We start from the raw sequence: 22,879 nt of genomic DNA, 5'->3' as shown, positions 1-22,879 counted from the left end.
AACAGTAACACCTCCACTGCTCTTAAAAATAAAACCCCGGTGAAATCAGGGATGATCTTGACTTCCTAAAATTGTGGTCGAGGTCTTTGCACAGAGACTAGAGGACCATAGCTCAAGCTCTAAGAATTTCCTCTGAGCCCAGCTCTACGACATCATTCTCCGGCGGTTTGTTTTACTTCTGAGTTTTCTGACTTCCTAATAATTCTGGGTCTTTTTCGGTGATACCAACCAAAACCTAATAGGATTTTTATCGTTATGTTTCTCCCTGCTGTGTACTGTTGGTCAGATCAAAGATGAGAAAATTAAAAAGGACAAAGAACCAAAAGAAGTGAAGAGCTTCTTGGATGGAAAGAAGGGATTTCCAGAAGCAAAGTCACAGAATGGAGAATTCATGACCCACAAACTTAAACACACCGAGAATACTTTCAGGTAAGAAGCAGAGACAACTTAACAATGACTGTGTCCACTTGTGAAGAAAAAATAATAATTAGCCTCCCTCTCCTGTGCCTCCAGACAGCAATGTGCTAAATGGGCAACATATTTCTGTTGTGAAGTCATTGGCCATTGTCTTAGAGATATTCAGTCAGCAAGTCAGACTATCATCACTAACATAAGACCAGCAGTCATTGCTCAGACAAGGTTTAATCTGCTTTTCCCATCATGTAGCAAAGCAGATCATGCTTAGGATCCATGCTTTTGTTCCCTGACTTAATATGTTCCTGTAAGATCAGTTTGTTAGAAGACATTATGACTGGGGTTAATGTCATTGATTCTCTATGTGGCTCAGCCAATTTCATAAGAGATGCTTGTTGGTACCATATTCAAAAATATATATTTTTAAAGATTATAAATAAATGTTGCTTAAAACTGAGATTGTCCTGTGGCCAAACACTTGGGAAATGTAGTTTAAACTAAGTTAATTAGATCTCTTTAACACAGGACTTTGAGAACACTTGATGTTAATTTGCATTGGGAACCTCAAAGAGGTAGGCATAGGGCATAGCACTAGTGCTCTATTTAATACCCTTTGGAGACTCCTCCTTTTTTTAAAAAAATTATTTATTTATTCATGAGAGACACAGAGAGAGAAGCAGAGACATAGACAGAGGGAGAAGCAGGCTCCCTGTGGGGAGCCCAATGCAGCACTCGATCCTGGGAGCCCAGGATCACCCCCTGAACCAAAGGCTCAGTACTGAGCCACCCAGGTGCCCCTTGGAGAACACACTTGCATAGCTTCAGCTTCCCCTTCTCACCCCGCCATCCCCCATCATGTTGAATATCTGGACAAGTGATTTTCAGACAGATAGATAGGTACATGCAGATAAATCCTTATTTCTAGAGACAGTGAATACTGAGAGCTCCCCACCAGTTCTGTAGAAGGACTCAAGTTACAGAAGCCTGCCATGGACACCTGGCTACATGATTCTTTGTGCCCCACTCCTACAAGATACACCCCCTTCAACCACTGGTGCCAAATTCCTACCTCTGTTATGACACTGGGTACTGTGCCAGATGTCCTGGAAGAGTCTTGGGTCCCTGAAATGAGGGTTCCCATGGGTTGTTTTGGCAGCAGTCTTGCCTCTGGACCTTGTTTTTCTGAACAGTTCAAATAAAGTCCACAAGCAAGTATTGTGTAGAAGCTGAACATATTCCTTACACCAAAGCCTTTGTAGCATTCAGAAGCAAGCAGAACTACTAGGGCTCTGCTCCTCTAAGCAGGCTAGAGTGGGGAAATATAATTGCCCCCAAACAATTTTTCTACACAAAAACTTGAGCAGAAAGGTAGTCACATTTATCCAAGGGAGAGCCTAAGGAAGTAAAAGTGTACAGAAAATGCCTCAGTAAACTGATGAAAGAGGATGTGAAGAACCTATAGATGTTACTTGGCATTGGCAAGAAAGTAGACTTTAAGTAGAACATCAGGAGTTTATTAAGAATTCATAGAAAATCTAGAAATCGAGTTGATTCCAGCTGGTTAGCTGAGTCCAAAGCTTGCCGAAGTGTGAGTAGTTTAATATTTCAAAGTCCTCGAACAGTGTCAGGTTCATGAAAAGTATCCAATGAATATTGCCTAACGATATTACTGTCTTATTATTTGATTGTTTAAAATATGTTTTGTGGTTTGAGTGTATTTTTTGTTAAGAAAAATAATGGTCTTTTTTAAGAATCTGTCAGTAGAAAGAAATTTAGTTAACAATTAGCAAACTTGCCAACCAGCTTTAGTCAAAACTCACATTAATAATTAACATGCCCATTGTGTGGAAATCCAGGGAGCTGGGAATTCAAAGAGAAAAATCACAAGGATGGCAACAGGTGTAGCGCTGAGAATTCTTAAATGTGACCTTCGCCCAAATTTTTCCATCTTTGGGCAGAAAAAAAATGACAGCAGCCACCATATCATTAGCTTTTGTTTAGCTGCCAACATAGATTAGTTTTAATTTCAATTCGAAGTTGATGCCAGTGGAAGTGGAGATGCCTGGGTTTGCTGTATGAACTTATAAAGCAAACAGCTTTGTAGTAGGAGCCTCTATTAGAATAGCCAAGTGCCTACTAGCCTAACTGCAAACAAACTGTGTTCATGGTGAAAGGTCTGCTTGTTCATCTAGACTCACACCTAAGGAAGCCAAGGATAGAGGAGAGACCTGGAAAAATTTCCATGTTCATGGCACCATAGTGCTGAGGGTATACCGGTACCTCCGAGTAGAGATGACAAGGACAAAACTATTGCTACTGTTTCGAGCATAGCTCATGTTTGATTTAATTACTGCCCCCTTTGATAGTTTTGTTTTCTGTGATTAGATAGTTTTCTCTAAAACATGACATAAAAAAAAAAAAATCTCAACTCAATGAGCAAGGCATAGAAAAAGCAGATTATACCAAGGATTCTATAGAAAGTGCAAAATAGGCATTTGTTTTACTTTCCATCTATTTTTAATGAGGTAATTAAAGTTTTTTCTGATTATAGGAAAAAAATGATACTCATTTTGAAACACTCAGAAAATAGAAGCACAAAAATAAGTACCCACCTTCCAAAGATAACTACCAGTAACATTTTATCCAGATATTTTTATGTGCATATATTCAAAATAGACAAATATATATAGTATATGTATGTGTGAGTGTAACTATAAATATATTTTTGAGTCTTGCATTGTACATAACAGTATATCATAGCTACCTTTCTTTTTTTTTAAGATTTTATTTATTTATTCATGAGAGACACAGAGAGAGAGAGGCAGAGATACAGACAGAGGAGAAGCAGGCTCCATGCAGGAAGCCTGATGTGGGACTCGATCCCGGGACTCCAGGATCACGCCCTGGGCGGAAGGCAGGCACCAAACCGCTGAGCCACCCAGGGATCCCCTATAGCTACCTTTCTGAACCATAAGCTTACAGTTAATAATGATAGTCTTCCACCAGATGGATGTACGTATATATAAAATGGATGGATGGATGTATATCAAATAAGTCATGATTTATTGAACGGGCCCCTAATGATGGACACTTTCATTGTCCAAAATAAAGACTGAGTGACACCTAGTGGAATCCAAAGAAGTTTCCATAGGCGTGTGTTACAGGCCAACTCCTGTGCACTAACATGATGAACACAAGGAGTGAGCAAACTCATTTCTGAAGATGGAAAGACCTTGAATTAACACAGAGAGATCTTCTCTCTGGAGTCACAGACCTGTGAACTTATAAGAGCCTGAAACAGCAACATCAAGTTTTAAGGGACCCTCTGACATTTGTTTGAGTTCAAAATGAAAGAATTTAACTGTCAAGAACTTAGAACAATATTTTAAAACCTTCTAACCTCAACTCTTAGTAAGAAATAAATTTGACATCATTACCCAGGACACAGCTACATATATACTTAAAACTGAAACAAACATGTCAAGAAATGGTACTCTCCCTTGCTCTGAAATGCACTGTGATGTTTTCTGTTTTGTTTTTTGTTTTAATGTTGATTATAATACACAATATTGATTTTTTCATCCTTCACTTTAAAAAGCTTGGAAAGGACATAATATACTCAGAACTACCTCATTGTTTAGGGGTCCCTGCGTGGCTCAGCCAGTTAAGTATCTGACTTTGGCTCCCATCATGATCCCAGGGTCCTGGGATCAAGCCCTGAGTCTGTCCCCTGCTCAGCAGGGAGTCTGATTCTCTCTCTCTCTCTCAAATAAATAAATAAAATCTTTTTTTTAAAAAAAGAACTACCTCAATGTTTAAAAAAGCATGAGATGTACACATAAGATCGGTATTCATAAATATGTAGTCTTGAACTCATTTTCTGTTTTATTCTTTTTTTCTTGTGTCATCTCTAGAAACACTGAGCCCTTCTCTATGTGGAATAAATGATATCAGACAGTGATAATTCATCTGTTCCTTAGACACAGCATTAGGGATGGGCTACCTGTGTTCAGGGCTAGTTAAGCATGACCTCACTGCTTGTTAATAATTACTTAAGTAGCTGGCAAGTTGCATTTTTGTCTCTTAGTTAAGGACTATCTGTAACTAGGCACACTTTTAAGGATACCACTAAATTATCCTAAATGAGTGCCAGGAGGATCCAGCTCCAGTGAAAACATAGTCTCTGCTGCAGTTGTCAATACCAATATGTTCGGAGACAATTATCAATGTCAAAACTCTACTAGATAGCAAATTTATTAAAGGAGCTCAGGGTCAATGGGTGGTAATGATCTCCCTCTTCTTTTTTTATATGATTTATGTAAAAACACTAAGAATACCAGTTCTGAAATAAAATCTTAACATAAGGACCCCTGGGATAGTGATCTGTCTCTAGTCTTAATATGTTCCCAATTCTACAATAAAATCCCTATGCTTCTCCTTAATCCCCAGAGAAAACTTCAACATAATTTCAATCTTTTCTTTTTTTAAAAAAAGAGTGATTTTCTTTCTTTTTACATTTTTTAGAGGGGCATGTGGCAGAGGGAGAGAGAGAGAGAGAGAATCTTAAGCTGGCTCCATGCCCACTGCAGAGCCCAACGGCAAAGCTCGATCTCAACAACTCTGAGATTATGACCTGAGCCAGAATCAAGAGTCAGATGCTCTTGATACTCTTAACCAACTGAGCCATCCAGGTGCCCCTAATTTCAATTTTATTTCTAACTTGTAAAAAACATCCATTTTCTTGCTGTTTTATGAGCTGTACCATCTGATGAAGCATTGCTTCCACTGGAGCATGGAAGGTAGTTAGGCCTAGACTAGAAATTCTAGAGACTTACATGTAGGAAACATCCCTCCCAGACTCTCTAGTCCTCAGGGTAGTTGGTGAGAGGTAGAGGCTAATATGCTGGATTCCATTGATTTTTTTATTTTATTTTATGAAAACCATATTTAACTCTCCATATAATTATAGTTCAGTGGAAAGAAAAGTAGAGAAACCCTAGAATCTGGTAGAGAAACACTTGAATCTGGTCATGGCTCTTACTTTCTTACTACCAAAATTTGGGGCATACTGTTGTCTCTCTCTCACCCATCGCTTCCTTATTCATAAAATGGAGGTATTAAGGTAACCTGCAAACTCCTTAGTTATTGTGACTACTAAATGAGCTAATAAATATGAAAAGGGTCTATAAAGCATAAGTAACAACCCTAACTACACCATATCAGAGCTAATTTAGTAATTTTAAGTCCCAATTAGGAATATTTGTGTCCTGTGGACCATACAAATTGAAGCCGTAAGGTAATGCCATCATTACGAACTGTCTTGGAGCACCTATGTGAGAATGGACATATATTTCTGTATTTATAGCTCTTAATCAAGAGGCAAAGGGTAATTTCATCTGCCAGAGATCAGCTGCTAGAGTCAAGTTCAAGACAAGGATGTGGATAAGCAGATTTTTATTTCAGTGCGTCCCCTAGTTTCAGCCATCTTTTCCTATCTCCAGTTACTGGGCCTTTAAGTCTTCCCTCCTGATCCATGATTCTAGGCAGATCCAAATTAACCGGTAACTTATGGTAGAGAACTTTACTAGGGTCACACCTAGATTTTAGTCCTCCATCTAATAGCATTGTTTTGTGAAACACGCATTTCTTTCCAGTAACGACTAATATTTATGATGATATAGAAGTCAACATTTTTTTAATATGTGATCTCATGGGATCCTAAGAACAGCCCACTGAGGCAAATAGAACAAATAATATCTGCCCAGTTTTTCCATATTGCATCATGCATGGATCATGGATTTTTTTAATTGTAGTAAAACACATACCATACAATTTACCATCTTAACCATTTTTAAGCATACAACTCGGTTGTATGAAGTACAGTCACATTGTTGTGAAACATCTCCAGAACTTTTTCATCTTGCAAACTCGAAACTCTGTACCTGTTAAATAACTCCCCCTCCCTACAGCCACTGGTAACCACCATTCTACTTTCTGTTTTGCTGAATTGACTGCTTTAGATCACTCCTATAAGCAGAACTGTGCAGGATTTGTCTTTTGGGGACTGATTTATTCCACGTAGCGTAATCTCAAGGTTCATCCACGTTGTAACTCGTGACCGATTTCTGTACTTTTTAAGGCTGAATAATATCACGCTGTGTGTATGCACCACTTTGTTTATTCATTTGTTGAGGGATATTTGGGCTGCTTCCACCTCTTGGCTCTTGTGAAGAATGCTGCTGTGAACAAGGGTGTGCAAATATGTTTTCAAGATCCTGCTTGCACTTCTTTGGGGCATATACCCAGAAGTGGGATTGCTGGAGCATATGATAGTTTTACTGTTCCTTTTTTTTTTTTTTTTTCTTGAGGAACCTCGCTACTGTTTTCCATAGCGGTTGCACTATTTTGCCCATGTTCCATTTGCCATGTTGCCACCAACAGTGTCTGTTCGCCCGGCTGTACAGCTAGGAAGCCAAGGCCAAGTGGCAGAGAGGAACCCGATTGGGGCCTTGAGATTCCAGGCCCACCCCGAGCCCCCCTGGGCTGGTGTGAAGAGCCACTGTGTCCTGATGGGCAGTGGAGATTTCTTTTGGCCTGGGATGCAAAGCAGCTTCCGTGCTGGGCGGCGGGGAGGGGTGCCCGAATGGCCTGTGTCCAGCTCCTGTGCATTTGCTCCCCGACAGCCGCCCGGGCGCGGGAGCGAGGGCCAGCGAGGCCAAGGAGGCCGAGGGAGCCCCGCAGGTGGAAGCGGGCAAGCGCCTGGAGGAGCTTCGCCGTCGCCGCGGGGAAACCGAGAGCGAGGAGTTCGAGAAGCTCAAGCAGAAGCAGCAGGAGGCGGCCCAGGAGCTGGAGGAGCTGAAGAAGAAGCGGGAGGAGAGAAGGAAGGTGCTGGAGGAGGAAGAGCAGAAGCGGAAGCAGGAGGAAGCAGAGAGAAAAGTCAGAGAGGAGGTAAGCAGGGCGCAGCCCCTCCACCCCGTGACCCTCCTAGCCCAGGGAATGAGGTGGGTTGTTTTGTTTTGTTTTGTTTTGTTTTGTTTTGTTTTGTTTTGTTTTGTTTTCCCGTGGTGGAATGCTGCTGCTCTTTTGAGCATGGACTCTTACAACTACATTTTAAGAATATTAAAGTTGGGGCACCTGGGTGGCTCAGCGGTTGCGCATCTGCCTTTGGCTCAGGGCGTAATCTTGGAGACCTGGGATCGAGCCCCGCATGGGGCTCCCCGCAGGTGGCCTGCTTCTCCTCCCTCTGCCTGTGTCTCTGCCTCTCTCTGTGTGTCTGTAATGAATAATGAAATCTTAGGGGAAAAAAAATAATAAAGCTAACGTGCTTGGCACAGTTCTAAAACCTTTATGTGTAGTAATTTATATCCAGTTATAGGAACTTTCTGATGTGGATGGTCTTATTATCCCATTTTTCAAGTGAGGAAACTGAGGCACAGAGTGGCATTGGAACTTTCCCACATCCCATTTGCCTTAACCCATTCCCCTGTACTGTCTCTCAGTAAAGAACAGAAAGCAGAAGGGATCCCTGGGTGGCTTAACAGTTTAGCACCTGCCTTGGGCCCAGGGCGTGATCCTGCAGTCCCAGGATCAAGCCCCATGTCGGGCTCCCTGCATGGAGCCTCCTTCTCCCTCTGCCTGTGTCTCTGCCTCTGTGTGTGTGTGTGTGTGTGTGTGTGTGTGTGTGTGTGTGTCTCATGAATAAATAAATAAAAATCTTTTTAAAAGAAAAAAAAAGAACAGAAAGTAGAAATCCAGGATGAAAAGGTCTACAGATTAGAACCAAGAGTCACATGATCATTATTTGCTGATATTCGAAGAGTTTTGATAGAGAGATTTTTTTTTAATAGTTTTTCTTTTTTTTTCATGGAAGAGTAAGGAGACAAGGGCGTCCGTCACAAGCAGGGGCGGTATCTGCTTTGTTCATTACTGTAAACCCAGGACCCAGCACAGTGCCATGCCTGTAGCGGGAGCCCAGTAATAATGAACAGATGAATGTGCTCCGTCTTTTAAGACAGAACTAAAAACAACAGATAGAGTTACAAGAAGGCAAATCGTGAAAACTGAAAAAAGCACTTAACCAACTGCAACTTTACAAGGTGCATTCTTTCCTTTCATCCTGAGGTGCGTTATTATTCTCATTTTATGGGCAAAGAAAAGGGAATTGGATTATTTGAGTGGCTTATGTGAGCTACTTGACTGGTAAATGGTGGAATCAGTATTGGGACCTCAATTCTCCAAACCAGCTTAGAGCTTTTCCCTCTGATCTTAAGAGATGGTGACCTTCCAGCATTCGAACCATGCAAAAAGACTTCCGATGGCTTTCTGACACGGATCCTCTGCAACAATTCCCCGACCTGCAAGGGCGGTTTGATTAAATTATTCCAAGGTATCTTCCAACACCGGCTCTCAATGAGCCAGTTGCCTTTGGCTGGGAAGTGTTTGGGATGCTAGTGCTTTAGAATTAAACATACCTAGGCTGGCATCCTTTGCCGCTTGCAAGCTGGGGACCTTGGCGGAGTTACTGAACTCAGATAAGCTAAGACTTCTCCTTACCTGTGAAATAATGTCTACTTACAGCATTGATGCCCGGATTAAATACGTCATTGCGCTCCTGATACCTGGTAGTTACAGTTATTCTTATCATTGCTGTTAATGCTATTTAGAGGAGCAGAGTATCAATGAAGGCAGAAAAGAAACACTAACTCTTAGAATTGGATTGAACCTAGTTGATTATCTGGTCCAGCCTCCTACCAAACAGTCTTCAATCAGTGGAGCCACAATAACAAATCCCCGTAGACTGGGTGGCTCATAAACAACAGAAATTTATTCCTCACAGGTCTGGAGGTTAGGGAGTTCAAGATCAAGGCTTTAGCAAATTCTGTGAGTGGTGAAACTCCACTTCCCAGTTCATAGACAGCAGTCCTCCCACTGTGTCCTCACTCGGGAGGACACAGAAGAGAGCTCTGGGTTTTCTTTTAGAAGAGCTCTAGAAGGGTCATTCGTGAAGGCTCCACTCTAACCACCTCCCAGCTCCTAAAACCATCACTTTGGGGGTTAACACTTTCATGTATGAATGGGAGAGGGGCCCAAACGCTCAGCCCATAACACAGAGAATCCTTCTGCTGGATGAACAGCCAATCTCTGAGAATAGACAGTTTGAAAACTACGAAAACTATACGATTGTCTCAGCACAACATTCACAGAGGACATGCAACTTGATCAGAGCTCTGAAATGTTTTGCCTGCGAGAGAAGACAGGGGAGGCTATTACAGACCAGGGATGAAGGCACAGAGGGCTTAATGAGACATACTGTGGACTTCTGTGGCTGCTGTGATGCAGTGTCTATGTATTTTAGTTTTGTCACCATCTAAAGCAATCTACTCGGTTTATTTGAGGCTGAAACAAGCATAAAATCATCTCTCGTGCAATTTGGCAAGTATAATACCTTAGATTTATGTAACTTTGCACATCAGTTATCCCATCTGTCTTCACAACTGTCCTAGGAAGGAGGGAGAGAAGGGGCATTATTCATTGTACCTACACAGAGACGCAAGGTCTGCGTTAAATGACCTGACAGGATGGTGATGACAATGATAACGATCACCTTCATACTGAGCACAAGGTCCAGCGTTTCACACAGGCTTTCCTCCTGTAGCCCTCACGACAGCTATTAGTATCCCCATTTTACAGATGACAGACGGAGGCCCAGAGCAGAGAGGTGACGTGGCCAAGGTCACACAGTTGGGAAGCAGCAGCTCCAGAGTGAATCAGGCAGTTGGAGCTGCAGGCTCCGGCCTAACCTCTAGCCACCGCCCTTGAGGAAGGGCTGGCATCCAGTCCAGAACCCGGCTCATTCCCTCTGGGACTAGTGCTCTTTCCCCTACAGCACTCTTTTCTTCTGGCATGAAGCTTGTACTGATGTCTTTGTCACTTGTTCTTTCTTTCCCAGGAAGAGAAGAGGAGGCTAAAGGAGGAGATAGAAAGGCGACGGGCAGAAGCTGCTGAGAAACGTCAGAAGATGCCTGAAGACAACTTATCAGATGACAAGAAGCCATTCAAGTGTTTCACTCCTAAAGGTTCATCTCTCAAGGTATTTTTTTATTCCCAGAGTGCCTGGGTTATTAACACCTGGGTTATAATGTGATGGAAACTTAATTTTAACCCCTTATATAGTTACTCATTGTCCAAAGCCTTTGCTTCGTTTATCTTTTTACTCCTTCTCTCAGCCTTTTCACAGCCTCTCTTTGTAACATGTAGGGAGGAGAGAAATAAAGTGGAGAGCTTTGTATCTCTTGTCCGTTAGATGCTTTGGTCTGCATTAAAGTGACAGCGGTTATCTCAAGATTTTACTGACCCGTGCCCTCCAGATGCCTCCTGGCTTCAAGCAGTTGGAAATGGAAACATAGAAAGTTTATGAACTGGGCAACTGTATTATAAAGGTTTGAGCTGCTTTCCATGCTGGCTGTTCACTTTTTCTTTGTCATTATTCAAAGTAGGGCAGCTGGAAATGGTACTGGTCAAATTTGAAAGCTGTTATCACTGGAGGGGATGAAATGGGACTTGGGTAGGGTCCTTTGCCAGGATGAGTTTGGTCCCATCACTGCCTTCAGGGAGCACAACTCCTGGGGCACTTGGGTAGCTCAGCGGTTGAGCATCTGCCTTTGGCTCATGTCATGATCCAGGGTCCTGGGATGGAGTCCCACATCGGGCTTCCCGCAGGGAGCTTGCTTCTCTGTCTGCCTATGTCTCTGCCTCTCTCTCTGTGCCTCTCATGAATAAATAAAATCTTTCTTAAAAAAAGAGCACAGCTCCTAACTGATGGAAGCCAAAGTGCTAGCAGGAGAAAAGAGAGCAAGCAAGAGGGAGCCCAGGCAAGGAGATGAGGGAAGGGTTGACATGCAAGACAAAAGAAAACAGAAGAAGAAAATGCTATCTATTATTTATACTCAGTTTTCAATTATTTTGAAATAATGTGTTTTGTTTTGAGAGTGAACGTTTGTGGAACACCCAGCATGATGCAAACAGTCAATAAATATTTGCTGAATCAATAAATGGATGAATGAATCTTCAGAGATTGGAGCTTTTAACATTTTAATTTCTCCCTCATTTTCCATCAACCTAACTAGGCTAGCATTGACGATGAGCAAAACAAGTAGAGAAGCATAGCCAGGCTCCAGCTGCTTAACTATATGCATGTGTGTGTCTGTAATTGTGTGTGTGAGGTCATCTCACGTGGCCCACTGAAATGACCAAAAGCCAGTTACTTAACATTTTACAGTTATTACCTGTTTCACAGGAAAATCAGCATGTTTGATCCTTAAGGAGCTTCACTTAGTCTTTATGATCATCTGGGTCCCAAGCATAGTCTGACACCTGCCACAGAAGGGTCCTTATGTTGAACCCTCTCTTCTCAAGATCTGCTGCAGGAAGAATCAGAACTAAGCCACAGGAGGATTTTATTGTTTAGTATTTGATATTTATAACATACCTAATGGGTGGTATGTACCATGAGGGAGAGAAGTACAAAACAAGGTCACTGCCCCTATGGCATTGCCCTAGTCAGCTGCTCAGGGGAATTCAAGAATTGCCAGGTAACCAAATGCAGACTACCAGCACAGTAAGACCTCAGAGCCAAGCAAAATGAGCAGAGAGAGGCTTTGTGGAGTGGATGGTTTTATGGGGATACACTGAAATTTGGATCTCATAAAGGTATCCTATGTCCCAAAATATTATTTTGGATTCTTAAACCATTTAACAATATAAAACTCAATCTTAGCTTGAGGGCTATGTGAAAACCATGGTGCACATGGGCCATAGTTTGCAGACCCTGCTGTAGAAGAAAGGGCAGGATGGCAAAACAAAACAAACAAATAAAAAAAAAACCCAACCAAACAAAAGCAAAACACAAAAGCAAAGAAACAAAAACCCCAGTCAGTTCAGGCTATCTCTGTGCAGTAACCAGAGCCCATTCTGTTCCCAGTCTGGGTCCTCTCTGTTTTTGACTTATCAATAATCAGAGAAAGCCATGTTCTCTCTTTCTTCCCTCCTTGACGTCCCACCCAAGCTAAGCTTTGTTTGAACAGTCTTGGTCAAAATAAGATGAAGAAAGTCGTAGTCATCTAAGCTTCTAATTGCTCTTCTTTGTAGGAGAAACTATAGCCCATCCTCCTTTTCTTCTTCAAATGTCTCTTTTACTGAATTTTCCAACTTACTTCTCTGGTCCTTCCCTCCACCAGACTCCTGGCTTCTCATTTCATCCAGTGTTCCTTTGGAAGCCATTCATCCACTCCCTCTGCTAAAGAGGCATGTGTGAGCAATCAATTTATGTTTAAGAGAAACAAAACATTTTTAATTCCTACATAACAGAGACATACTTTCAGGAGCAGACAGTCTATTACTTTTCCCCATAGTATGTGCCTTGAAGAATTTGCTGTGGCTCTGGTTTTAGAGCTCAATTTCATATTCTATGACTGAATTCCTACAGTTGTTGATACTCTTGGCCCTGTGACTTTTCTAAGTGGTCATAAGTTAAGACTGTAGAATGCCAGTGTAAGGGAAAACATTTGCTATTTGACCTCAAAATATTATCAACTCATGTATTTTGTTAAGTTCTCATGACTCCTTGTATTCCCTGTCTGGGAAACGCAGAGCCTGGTTTCTCACAGTTAAATTTTGTTAGTGGTGAATGATTTTTCTTATGTAAAGCATGCACAGAACAAATTTTAAGTAAATTAAATTTAAAATTGGGTTTTTATTATTGTTGTTTTCATATTTTGGTGGTGGAAGGGGTGTACAGTAAGGAGAGAGCCAATTTTCTCTAAAATTAATAGCGTGCTTTGCTTTTTCCCTTGAGTTTTTTCGGGACAACAGTGCCACCTCTTGGTCTTCAGAAGAACCAACTGCTCTCGTTAAACTCCTTGTGCAGAAATTGTTAGGTGTATAAAATTTAGTACACTTTGTTACATTATCTAGATTAAGTTAAGGATTTTCCAATAGGAATGAATCAGTAAATGGATGGTGAGACCTGACAAAATGTGATAGTGAAGTCAAGCTGTATTTGATATTATAGATACAAAAGGAGATGTCAGGTTCTGAGAATCTCCATAATTTGAGTTAATGGGATAGCCAGGGTTAGCAAGCTCATCCTGGAGTCAGGAGGATGCTGGAAGTGCTATAAGGAACAAGCCCCCCCTCGGCTGCCCTTCCTCTCTCCTTCCACTATTCCTGCACCCACCCCCTGCCCTGCATGTGTTCCCCCAAAATCTTCATGCATGGGTTTGCTCTGCCACAAATGTCCTGCTCCCCTGTAACTCATAACTCATGCACTCCTACCCCCCACCCTCACTTCCATAAACTCATTGAGGAAATTCTGTAAACTATAAACTAAAACTACTCAAAAACTTCTCCACTGACCCAGAGAGTCACTTCTCCCATGGTCACGGCATTTTCTTCTTATCTTTACTATGGTTCCTATCATTGAATGTTAAGTATTTTATCCGTATGTTCTACTAATCTCCTCTACTAATCGTGTCCTTCTTAAAGAATGGGACACTGTCTTATACATTGTTGAGGGTTCAACTTTATAGAGTACTCAATATATAATTTATTGGTTAGTTGTTTAGCTGACAGGTTGGCAGGATCAAAAGTAGGATGGATGGATGGATGGATGGATGGATGGATGGATGGATGGATGGATGGATTGATGGATGGTTGGATGGTGACGGATGGATGGATGGATGGATATTAAAACTGCATTGCACAGTTTCAATGTATTTCACCTTATTCACCCGTGAGCTTTTTCTCCAGCGGTGTACTTCTACATTATATTAAAATCAGAAAAATAAGATTTAAGACACTTTGCATCCCATAAACTCAAGGCTTCTGGTAGCACTTTTTTGCGTAAAGTTTTATTTTTAATGAGTTGCTTTTATCATTGTGAGAAATCATTGGAAAAAATGAAATGCCCCCGCTAACATCTATAAAAATGTTATTCAACTGCTATTAGAATGAAGCATTTTTTTTCCAAAAAGCCTAATGGTGTTTATTAATACTGCACGAGTCCCAGGACAGTCCTGGCCAGAAAAGAGCCACTAACACCTCAGAAGACTCTAGGGAACACTCAAGCACACCAGCCTCGGGGAGCTGAGGTCTCATAGATTCCTTGGCTGCCCTGACCAGGGCAAAAGATGGACCCCTTTGGCACATGTGTGCTTTGGCACAGGCAGTCATATACAAAGATTTTACTATTTGCTGATTTTGGTGGGTGATAAGTGCCAGAGGCAATTTCTCCCCTGGAGCTGGGTGTCATAAGGAGTCAACAGATAATTGCTGACTTACATAGAACATGTGATTTGAGTGATACAGTGTCAGTAAAATATAATGTCTGATTTAGTAGCTTTAGTTTTAGCAAAGGGAAGTTCCTAGCTTTGAAGAGAAAAAGGATTTTATTAAAGGCTACTGACCTTCCTGTTTCATATGTATCCATCAGTTTTTCTGGCCTTGTTTCCGTCATTCCCCCCTTGGCCTAACAAAGGTTTCACGGGAGCCTCAGCCCTGAGGAGCCATGCCCTAGTCTCGATCTACTCGTGTCCCTATCTTCCACATTCAAGGCAAATTAAGTTCAGCAGTAGGCTTGACAGCTGTCTGTTAGAAAGACAGGCCAAGCAGGAGGTGAAGAGTTCACAGTTCCTAGTTACCTTTCTTACTTGATCCTATTACACATGTAATATGTAGTTAAAACACTGTGGGGAAATTTTGTTAGATAACATGGTCTATCTGTACTCATATAAATATGTCCTAAAGGGCAATAGCATGTGCTTTGGGAGGGGAGGGGAGTTGTCTTGAAATGTAATTATTTTGCCACTGATTTGCATTATTTCAGAGGTATTTTTATTCCATTTCTGTCTGGTCTTTAATTTGCCTCCAGAACTTTGTATATCTTCACTCTTTATCATTTTCCATTTGTTCTCTCCAAATCTCACTCTCAAATACCTCCTAAGTAGTTTTCTTCCAGAAGAATTACTGGGCACAACACCCTATTACTCTGACACACACTCTGGTGCTTTTACTCACTAAGCAACATAGGCTGAGAAACATTGTGTATATATATATATATATATATATATATATATATACACACACACACATACATATATACAAATTTGTTTGTGTATATATATACATTGTGTATATATGTATATATACAAATATATATATGTATATATATATATTTTTTAAGATTGTATTTATTTAATCATGACAGACACAGAGACAGAGAGGCAGAGACACAGGCAGAGGGAGAAGCAGGCAGGGAGGGAGCCTGATGTGGGACTCGATCCCGAGATTCTGGGGTCACGACCTGAGCCCAAGGCAGACGCTCAACCACTGAGCCAGCCAGGCATCCCAAAACATTGTTTATAAACAGCAAGCATGTGTGGCTGAGAAACATTGTTTATAAGCTGCAAATATTAACTGGGGTTTTTTTTTAATTCCTAGATTGAAGAGCGAGCAGAATTTTTGAATAAATCTGTGCAGAAAAGGTAAATATGGTTGGTTGTTCAAATGAGAATCATCAGCTGTTATATATGGAATGATTCTCTCTTGTATTTTTACGTGTGTGTGTGTGTGTGTTTATTCACTTAACAGTGGTGTCAAATCAACTCATCAAGCAGCAGTCGTCTCCAAGATTGACAGCAGATTGGAGCAATACACCAGTGCAATTGAGGTGAGGTGGCCTAGGAGTCGGGGGCAAACAGAAATTGACTCTGTGGATGAGGGATCGTAGAGGCTTAGGACAGTAATCAGGTCCAGGAACCACATTACTGTGTTAGAATATTAGTGATGCTTCATTATACTTTGAACTAGTTCTACAGAAGAGCAGTAACAAAGATAAATTATAGAAGGTTTTAAATAAATTTTCGTATTCTACTTTCAGCCAGAATATTCTTTAATGAAGCTATTACTCTTTTAATGAATGGGCTCATTGGTATTGAACTATATTACTTGTACATTCATAAGCATATCTAAAATTTCCTTAACGACTTTTAAAATATGTTCCCATATGTAGTTTTAACAGTTGCAACCTTAGTTAATCCTTTTTTTTAATCTATAAAACCGTTTAGTATCAAATAAAAGTAGTAGTATAAATTAATAGAAAGGTGATAGCCAGACCAAGGTTAATCATCATCAATTTCAAACTGATTGCTTTGGGCTTGAAAGGCCACAGTTGTGTTTTTTGGTTTTTGTTTTTTTTTAAGATTTTATTGACTTATTCATGAGAGACACAGAGAGAGAGAGAGGCAGAGACACAGGCAGAGGAGAAGCAGGCTCCATGCAGGGAGCCCGATGTGGGACTTGATCCAGGATCTCCAGGATCACACCCTGGGCTGAAGGCGGCGCTAAACCGCTGAGCCACCTGGGCTGCCCTTTATGCTTCTTTCTGTTCCAACTTTTTCCCACCACTTTCCCCCAAAAAAGGGGGTGGGTTCTACACTATTTAGATATAAGGTATATTTCCAAGTACCAAAGCATTTGGTACCTTGCCATTGATCAAGATGTATTTTTTTCTCCTTTTGTAGTTTTAGTCAATGGTTTTAGCCTTCAGATGTATATCGGAATACCTGCTGTAAATTAATTGGCTCAGCTTGGTTTGATTTTTCTCCTCTCCTTTGAACTGCAGAGCAGAGATAGCTATACAATAGTTCACAAACAAATGATAAGAGGGCATAAGGAAGAAAGAGGTCTGGATGATTTATCAAATGAATACTCAAGTCCCAGCACTCAAGAGTTGCTTTTTCACAAGATTGAATGTCCAATAAAATGTAAGACAGATTGCAGATAGTGATTCTCTGTGGTTGAGTCGACCAGAGCTCTAGCAGGCCTTGCAGCACGTGCCCCAGGCCACAGAGCAGGACCACCAGAGAAATGAATGATTCTAGTTATGCCCATCACTACTGCTGGAAACAGGTCTTGAATGCACAGCTTTCATTTTTACATCTGTTCTTTCCTCCTTCTGGTATATTCTCCATACACAGGTCTCTCAGGTTTCCAACATGTCCTGTCGTCAGTCCTTTGTATGTAGAATGGCATTGCTCCTTCTTTTCGCCTCACCACTTCCAAACCTTCTGTTGTCTCTCAGTTTAAATGTCACTTCTTCAGAGTAGCCTTCTTTCTTCCCTAAACTAAGTATTATTCCCCTCATGTATGTTCTCTGGGCATGCTTTATAGCACATTTATCTTTCAGAATACTTACCACGATGTGAAATAAATACTTGTATAACTAGTTACTGTCTTTCCCTCCTATTAAGATGTTAAGTCCCCTGGAGACTACAGAGCAGACTGTCTTGAGTAGCTCTATAGCCCCAGAGCCTAGCACAATGCCCTGCACACATAAAGCACTTATCTATTGGAGAAATGACATGAAATATCACCTCCACAATCATTGGTGTTCCAGTAAAAGGTATCATTTCATTTTTGAAAGATCCTCAGCTGTAGGTATTATGGTTTATGTGAGGTCTGTATACCGTCCGAATGTAGCTTTACAACAACTTTTGGTGAAGGTGAACTTTTTAAAATATCATAATGAATTTTGAATGATAATGTTGAGGAAGACAAGCTCACCATAATTTTATGAGAGCAAACTTATCAGCACCCACCCTAAAAAATAATTCACACATTTCAGGGAACAAAAACCACAAAACCTGTAAAGCCAGCAGCCTCAGATCTTCCCGTTCCTGCTGAAGGTGTACGCAATATCAAGAGCATGTGGGAGAAAGGGAATGTATTTTCGTCCCCTACTGTGTCAGGCACACCAAATAAGGTCAGTATAGGATTCTGGTCTTTTAATTTTAGAGGTTGGGTTTGTTTTTTCCTTTTTTTTTTTTTTTTTTTAAGGAATCACACTACTTAATTATAAAAGCAGTGAAGAAGATGTTAGTTAATTCTTTCAGAGACAATGTGTTGAGGAGCCTAGACTGTGTACTATGCTCTGGCCACAGTATTCCAAATGAAGTGCCTGAAATTAATCGCCCACCCCTGGAGTTGGGAAGGGGGTGAGGTACAGGGGAAAGAAAACCAGATAACATGGTCTTTTTTTTTTTTTTTAAGATTTTGTTTATTTGTTTGTTTGGGAGAGGGAGAGAGAGCACAAATGAGGGGAGGGGCATCGGGAGAGAGAGAAGCTAACTCCGCACTGAACAGGGAGCTCAATGCAGGGCTCCATCCTAGGACCCTGGGATCATGACCTGAGCTGAAGGTAGATGCTTAGTGACTGAGCCTCCCAGGTACCCCTAACATAGTCTTTAAATATCAAGCTTAAGGCTCATTTTATTCAAACTATAAAATATAGAGATCAATAATTGATTAGTGTCACATGATGGTTATGCAAAGTAATACCTAATAATAGTATTTTGAGGTTACTTATTTAGAGTCTTTTCCAAGTAAAGTTTTTTTTTCTGTAATAATGAATTATTGACTTTGTAGGAGACTGCTGGCTTGAAGGTGGGGGTTTCCAGCCGCATCAACGAATGGCTAACTAAAACCCCAGATGGAAATAAGTCACCCGCTCCCAAACCTTCTGTAAGTAGCTCCGAGTTATTCTGAAGTTTTTTGATCTCCCAGTTTCCAACACCAGAAGAAAACAAGCTGTTCGTCTATTTGCCTAGGAAAGACAATGCTCCTATTCTTTGCTGTCACTCTGAATAACAAACGAGGAGGGTCTCAGATTTAGAGAGCACATCTAGAGCAGCCCATACCCTTTGCCCCAGAGGGTAAAATGGAACCACAGTCACCTCTACACCCTGAGTGGAGTAGCTCGCTGGAGCTCTACGCTACTCACATTTACACTCTTAACCGGTTTACTTGTTAAGCTTCCATTCTATAAATCACAGTTAGGAATTTGAAAGTGAAAATGTCAAATTATCTTGGCCACGTCTCAGTCAAGAGCACTCCTAGACTTATTCCCAAAAGAATGTATATGTTGGCTATTTTGAACACATATTTTCTAATTTGCCTAATTTCTGTAACCTAACACAAAAATATAGTTATTGGGCTGTTGTTGAAATGATTGCTTTGACTTTATTGTCAACACCTCCAAAGGAAAGTCATTTGGAGAAAAAGAACAAACAACACAGTAAAACTGGAAACTATAAAAACGGTTATGAATGTTATTTTTGGAAATCTAACATTTTCTTATTAAGTGTGGCTATCTTACTATAAAAATGTCCTCTTAAATTTTTCATTGAATGTCTGTGATAATTGCCTTGCATTTATCATTATAATCAAAAGCCTTATGAATCTCCCTACTATATATTTGTGGACTTTCTCTATTAAGTTGCTTTTATACCTTTGTTAGTGCCCAAGGGAGCACAGCTTCCATTGGTATAAACTACTCCAAGCTAGAGGTAGAAGAAAAGCCTTGCTAAATCATCAACCGCTGCATTGCTGACCATTTAATTGCATCGTTGGGCTCCATATTTAATCTCCAAAATCATCAGTACAGTTTATCACTTTTCCAATTTAAAAAGAAAAAAAATGGCAGTATTTCCATACATTTTGTGGGCATGACTCCATGTAGTCACTTGATTACCATTCAGCCTGAGATTTTTTTTTGCATGAGGGCTTTCAGGAAGTATAAAACTAATGTAAACCTAAGCTAAAATTGGAAAGTCTACATATTGAAAAAAAAAATTCTTTACCTCATCCAAATAGATACAGAAAGAGGGGCCTTTACCTAGAGAGAGTTTAGGCGATGGATCATACCCAAAAGGTCCATTCTCTTTAGTGCTTCAAATTTCCCCCAGCATCCAGGGTGACCTAAGAAGTAGAAATTTCTTTTATAATGGTAACTTATATAGGTTTTGTGTGTCCAGACCAGTGATTATTATCCCTTCTGAATCTTGGACCTCTTGAAACCTAATAAAATTTAAGGACCCTCTCCTCTACAAACGTGAATTTGATACAAATTTAGCAAGCTCATGGACCCACTGAAGATCTCACAAGATAGAAAGGCTAACGAGAAAAAGGTATATGCTTTCCTATTTGATGAGTAGGGCACATCACTAAATGAGATGATTACTTTTTCACATTTACAGTATTAACAATCTCATTCATTTTTATACCATACTATATTCTTGTATTTGGCCCAGGACTTGACCTCTACTCTTTTAGCAGCACCTTAACTGATGAGTTTGTCATCAACTGTGTTATCCTAATGGGGAGGTTAAGAGATTTAACTTAGTTATTAACACAGCAGGTATAATAACTGTGCAGGTTTCCATTCAAGAAAAGCCCACTTTCTGGTAGGACCAAAAATTATTATAAGGAAATTAGAAAAACCATCGCCTGCCTTACCTGTGATTTAGGAAGCAATTCACTAGACCATCTCCTAGAGGATGGAGAGGAAAGGAAAGAAGGAAGCAACAATTAGTATAGATTGTGGTGACATATTTTTTCCCATGTCCCATTGGATTTGGCAGGCTAGTGTGGCTCCTTGGATGAAGGTCTGATCGGAAGGAAACAAATGTAATGATGTTGTAAATAAAAGTTCGTTTGAATGTGCTTGGTAAGCAGATTTACTTACACATTCCAGGCTTACTACCCCCAGTGCCATGTTAAAGTCTCAATAAACAACATGGCAGTTTCTTTGCAGGAGGACATGACTTGGAACCCCAGCAAGGGCAAGAGGGTAACCCATAGACACTCTGGGTCTGGCAGAAAAGAGACAAGATTTCTAAAATGAAGAACAGGCTGAAAGGATCCTGCAGATGCATAAAACTTGTTAGGAAAAGATTAAGTCTGGAATGGCAGCTTAGAAAGACAGGCTAGTGTGGCTCCTTGGATAAAGGTCTGATCGGAAGGAAACAAATGTAATGATGTTGTAAATAAAAGCTCGTTTGAGTGTGCCCAAGGATCTTGTGCAGGTCTTGTTCAGGTGGTCTCACGTTGGTGGCCTGCAGCTAAGATCTGTGTAGTTTGGGGGCTGGTGTGTTTTATTTCCCTTTATAAATTTGTAATTTGAACATGTTTTTGAGGTGTGGAGGCATACATTCTTGAATTCCCTGATTCCTTTCTTTCTTTTTTTTTTTTTTAAGTCTCCTTACACCAGGCCTCTTTAGGCATTTGTGTTTCCAGCCTGGCCCTTGACAGCAGGCATCTAAATTTGACACCCTTGGGATTATAGGCAGCCTGAGCCTGAGCCCAGGATGTCAGAGGATTACCTAAAGATAACAGCAAATAGGAGGCCCCCCAACTGCGCCTTCTGGTTTGGGATCAGAGAGGATTTATCCTCAGCTCCTTGTTAATATTCCTTGGTATACATGGGTAGAAGGGAAAGCCTGAGTTTGTTTTGGCAAATGTATGACATGTGGCCACTAAGGAAAAATTAGAGGAAAATTCTTTCACCAAAATAGTCCTCACCCAGTGAAACCTCAAGAAGGAAAGAAATAATCCATGAGACTCATGTTCTGTTCTAAAATTCCCTGAAGAGAAAAACCACCCTCTACCACTAGTTATGTAATAATTTTAATATGTGCTAAAAGTTAAAAGTGTTCAAGGTAGTTTGTCAAATTAATATTTTTTAGGGTGCCTGGAAATTATTCAGAGTGAAACCCTGATCTACACCTGATTCTTTACTGGGACATCTACTGGGATTTGTGGGCAGAATTTACAGGATTTTGGTGTAACTTTGTAACTGGAATTCAGTTCTGAGTATGTCTGCTTTATCTGGTTTGACTGTTTTTTTTTGTGTCTAACCTACATGTTATATACAGCATTTTAAGTGCTAATTTGTCTTTCTTTTTGTTTAAACAAACCTCCAACAATGTCTTTCTCAGCTGAATTCTCTTCTTCATTTTCTGATCTCTGGTTGATTGGAAACTTGCTTCTCCTGCCTTCATTTCTCCCTCTTCTTCTGGAGTGGGTCTTTCTCTAGAATGTAGTCTGGTCAGGTAATTCCATTTATTTTTTCCCCTTTGATTAAAAATGCCAACTTACCACTTGGATGTGAATATTTTCTTAAGATGGACTCCTTAGACTGTGTGAGTGCTCTCAAAAGATTAATGGGCAGGAGTTAAGGGAAATACAATTCACTTTCTTCAGTAGAACATTCATGTGAAAGAATTGTAATTGTTTTATATGAATCAAATAAATAAAGTATACTAGCCATAATAGCCACTTTCCAGAGCTTCCATTAGTATGTTCCTAATTATAGTTTCCCCAATTTTAAAAGTCTTCCAGACAATTTGGCAACTTCTACCTATATTGGCAAATGTAGTGGAATTCTTCAAAACAATCTGATTTGTTGCTTACTGGTTCCAAGTTAAATAGGTGTAACTCTCTAAAAGAATATCAGGAATCCATGCCACAACAGAAATCCAGAAACTCGGTAAGATTAAGGTAAATCTAAAATGCTTCACATGGTACCATTTAACCAGTGCGTTCTCAGTGTCAAGATTTCAATAGTATCTAT

General features: G+C 40.5%; 1 protein-coding gene across 1 annotated transcript in view; it reads left to right on the top strand.

Annotated features, from left to right (window-relative positions):
• Positions 1-22,879, top strand: part of CALD1 (caldesmon 1) — a 188,550-nt gene that overhangs the window by 159,070 nt on the left and 6,601 nt on the right. Inside the window, 7 exon segments of the mRNA XM_038559477.1 lie at positions 287-429; positions 7,098-7,362; positions 10,364-10,504; positions 15,910-15,953; positions 16,060-16,138; positions 18,095-18,232; positions 18,895-18,990. Coding sequence (XP_038415405.1) covers positions 287-429; positions 7,098-7,362; positions 10,364-10,504; positions 15,910-15,953; positions 16,060-16,138; positions 18,095-18,232; positions 18,895-18,990 — 906 coding nt within the window.

This window comes from Canis lupus, chromosome 16 (assembly GCF_011100685.1).
Source record: "Canis lupus familiaris isolate Mischka breed German Shepherd chromosome 16, alternate assembly UU_Cfam_GSD_1.0, whole genome shotgun sequence".
NCBI lineage: Eukaryota > Metazoa > Chordata > Mammalia > Carnivora > Canidae > Canis > Canis lupus.
This window is presented reverse-complemented; position numbering and strand designations above follow the sequence as displayed.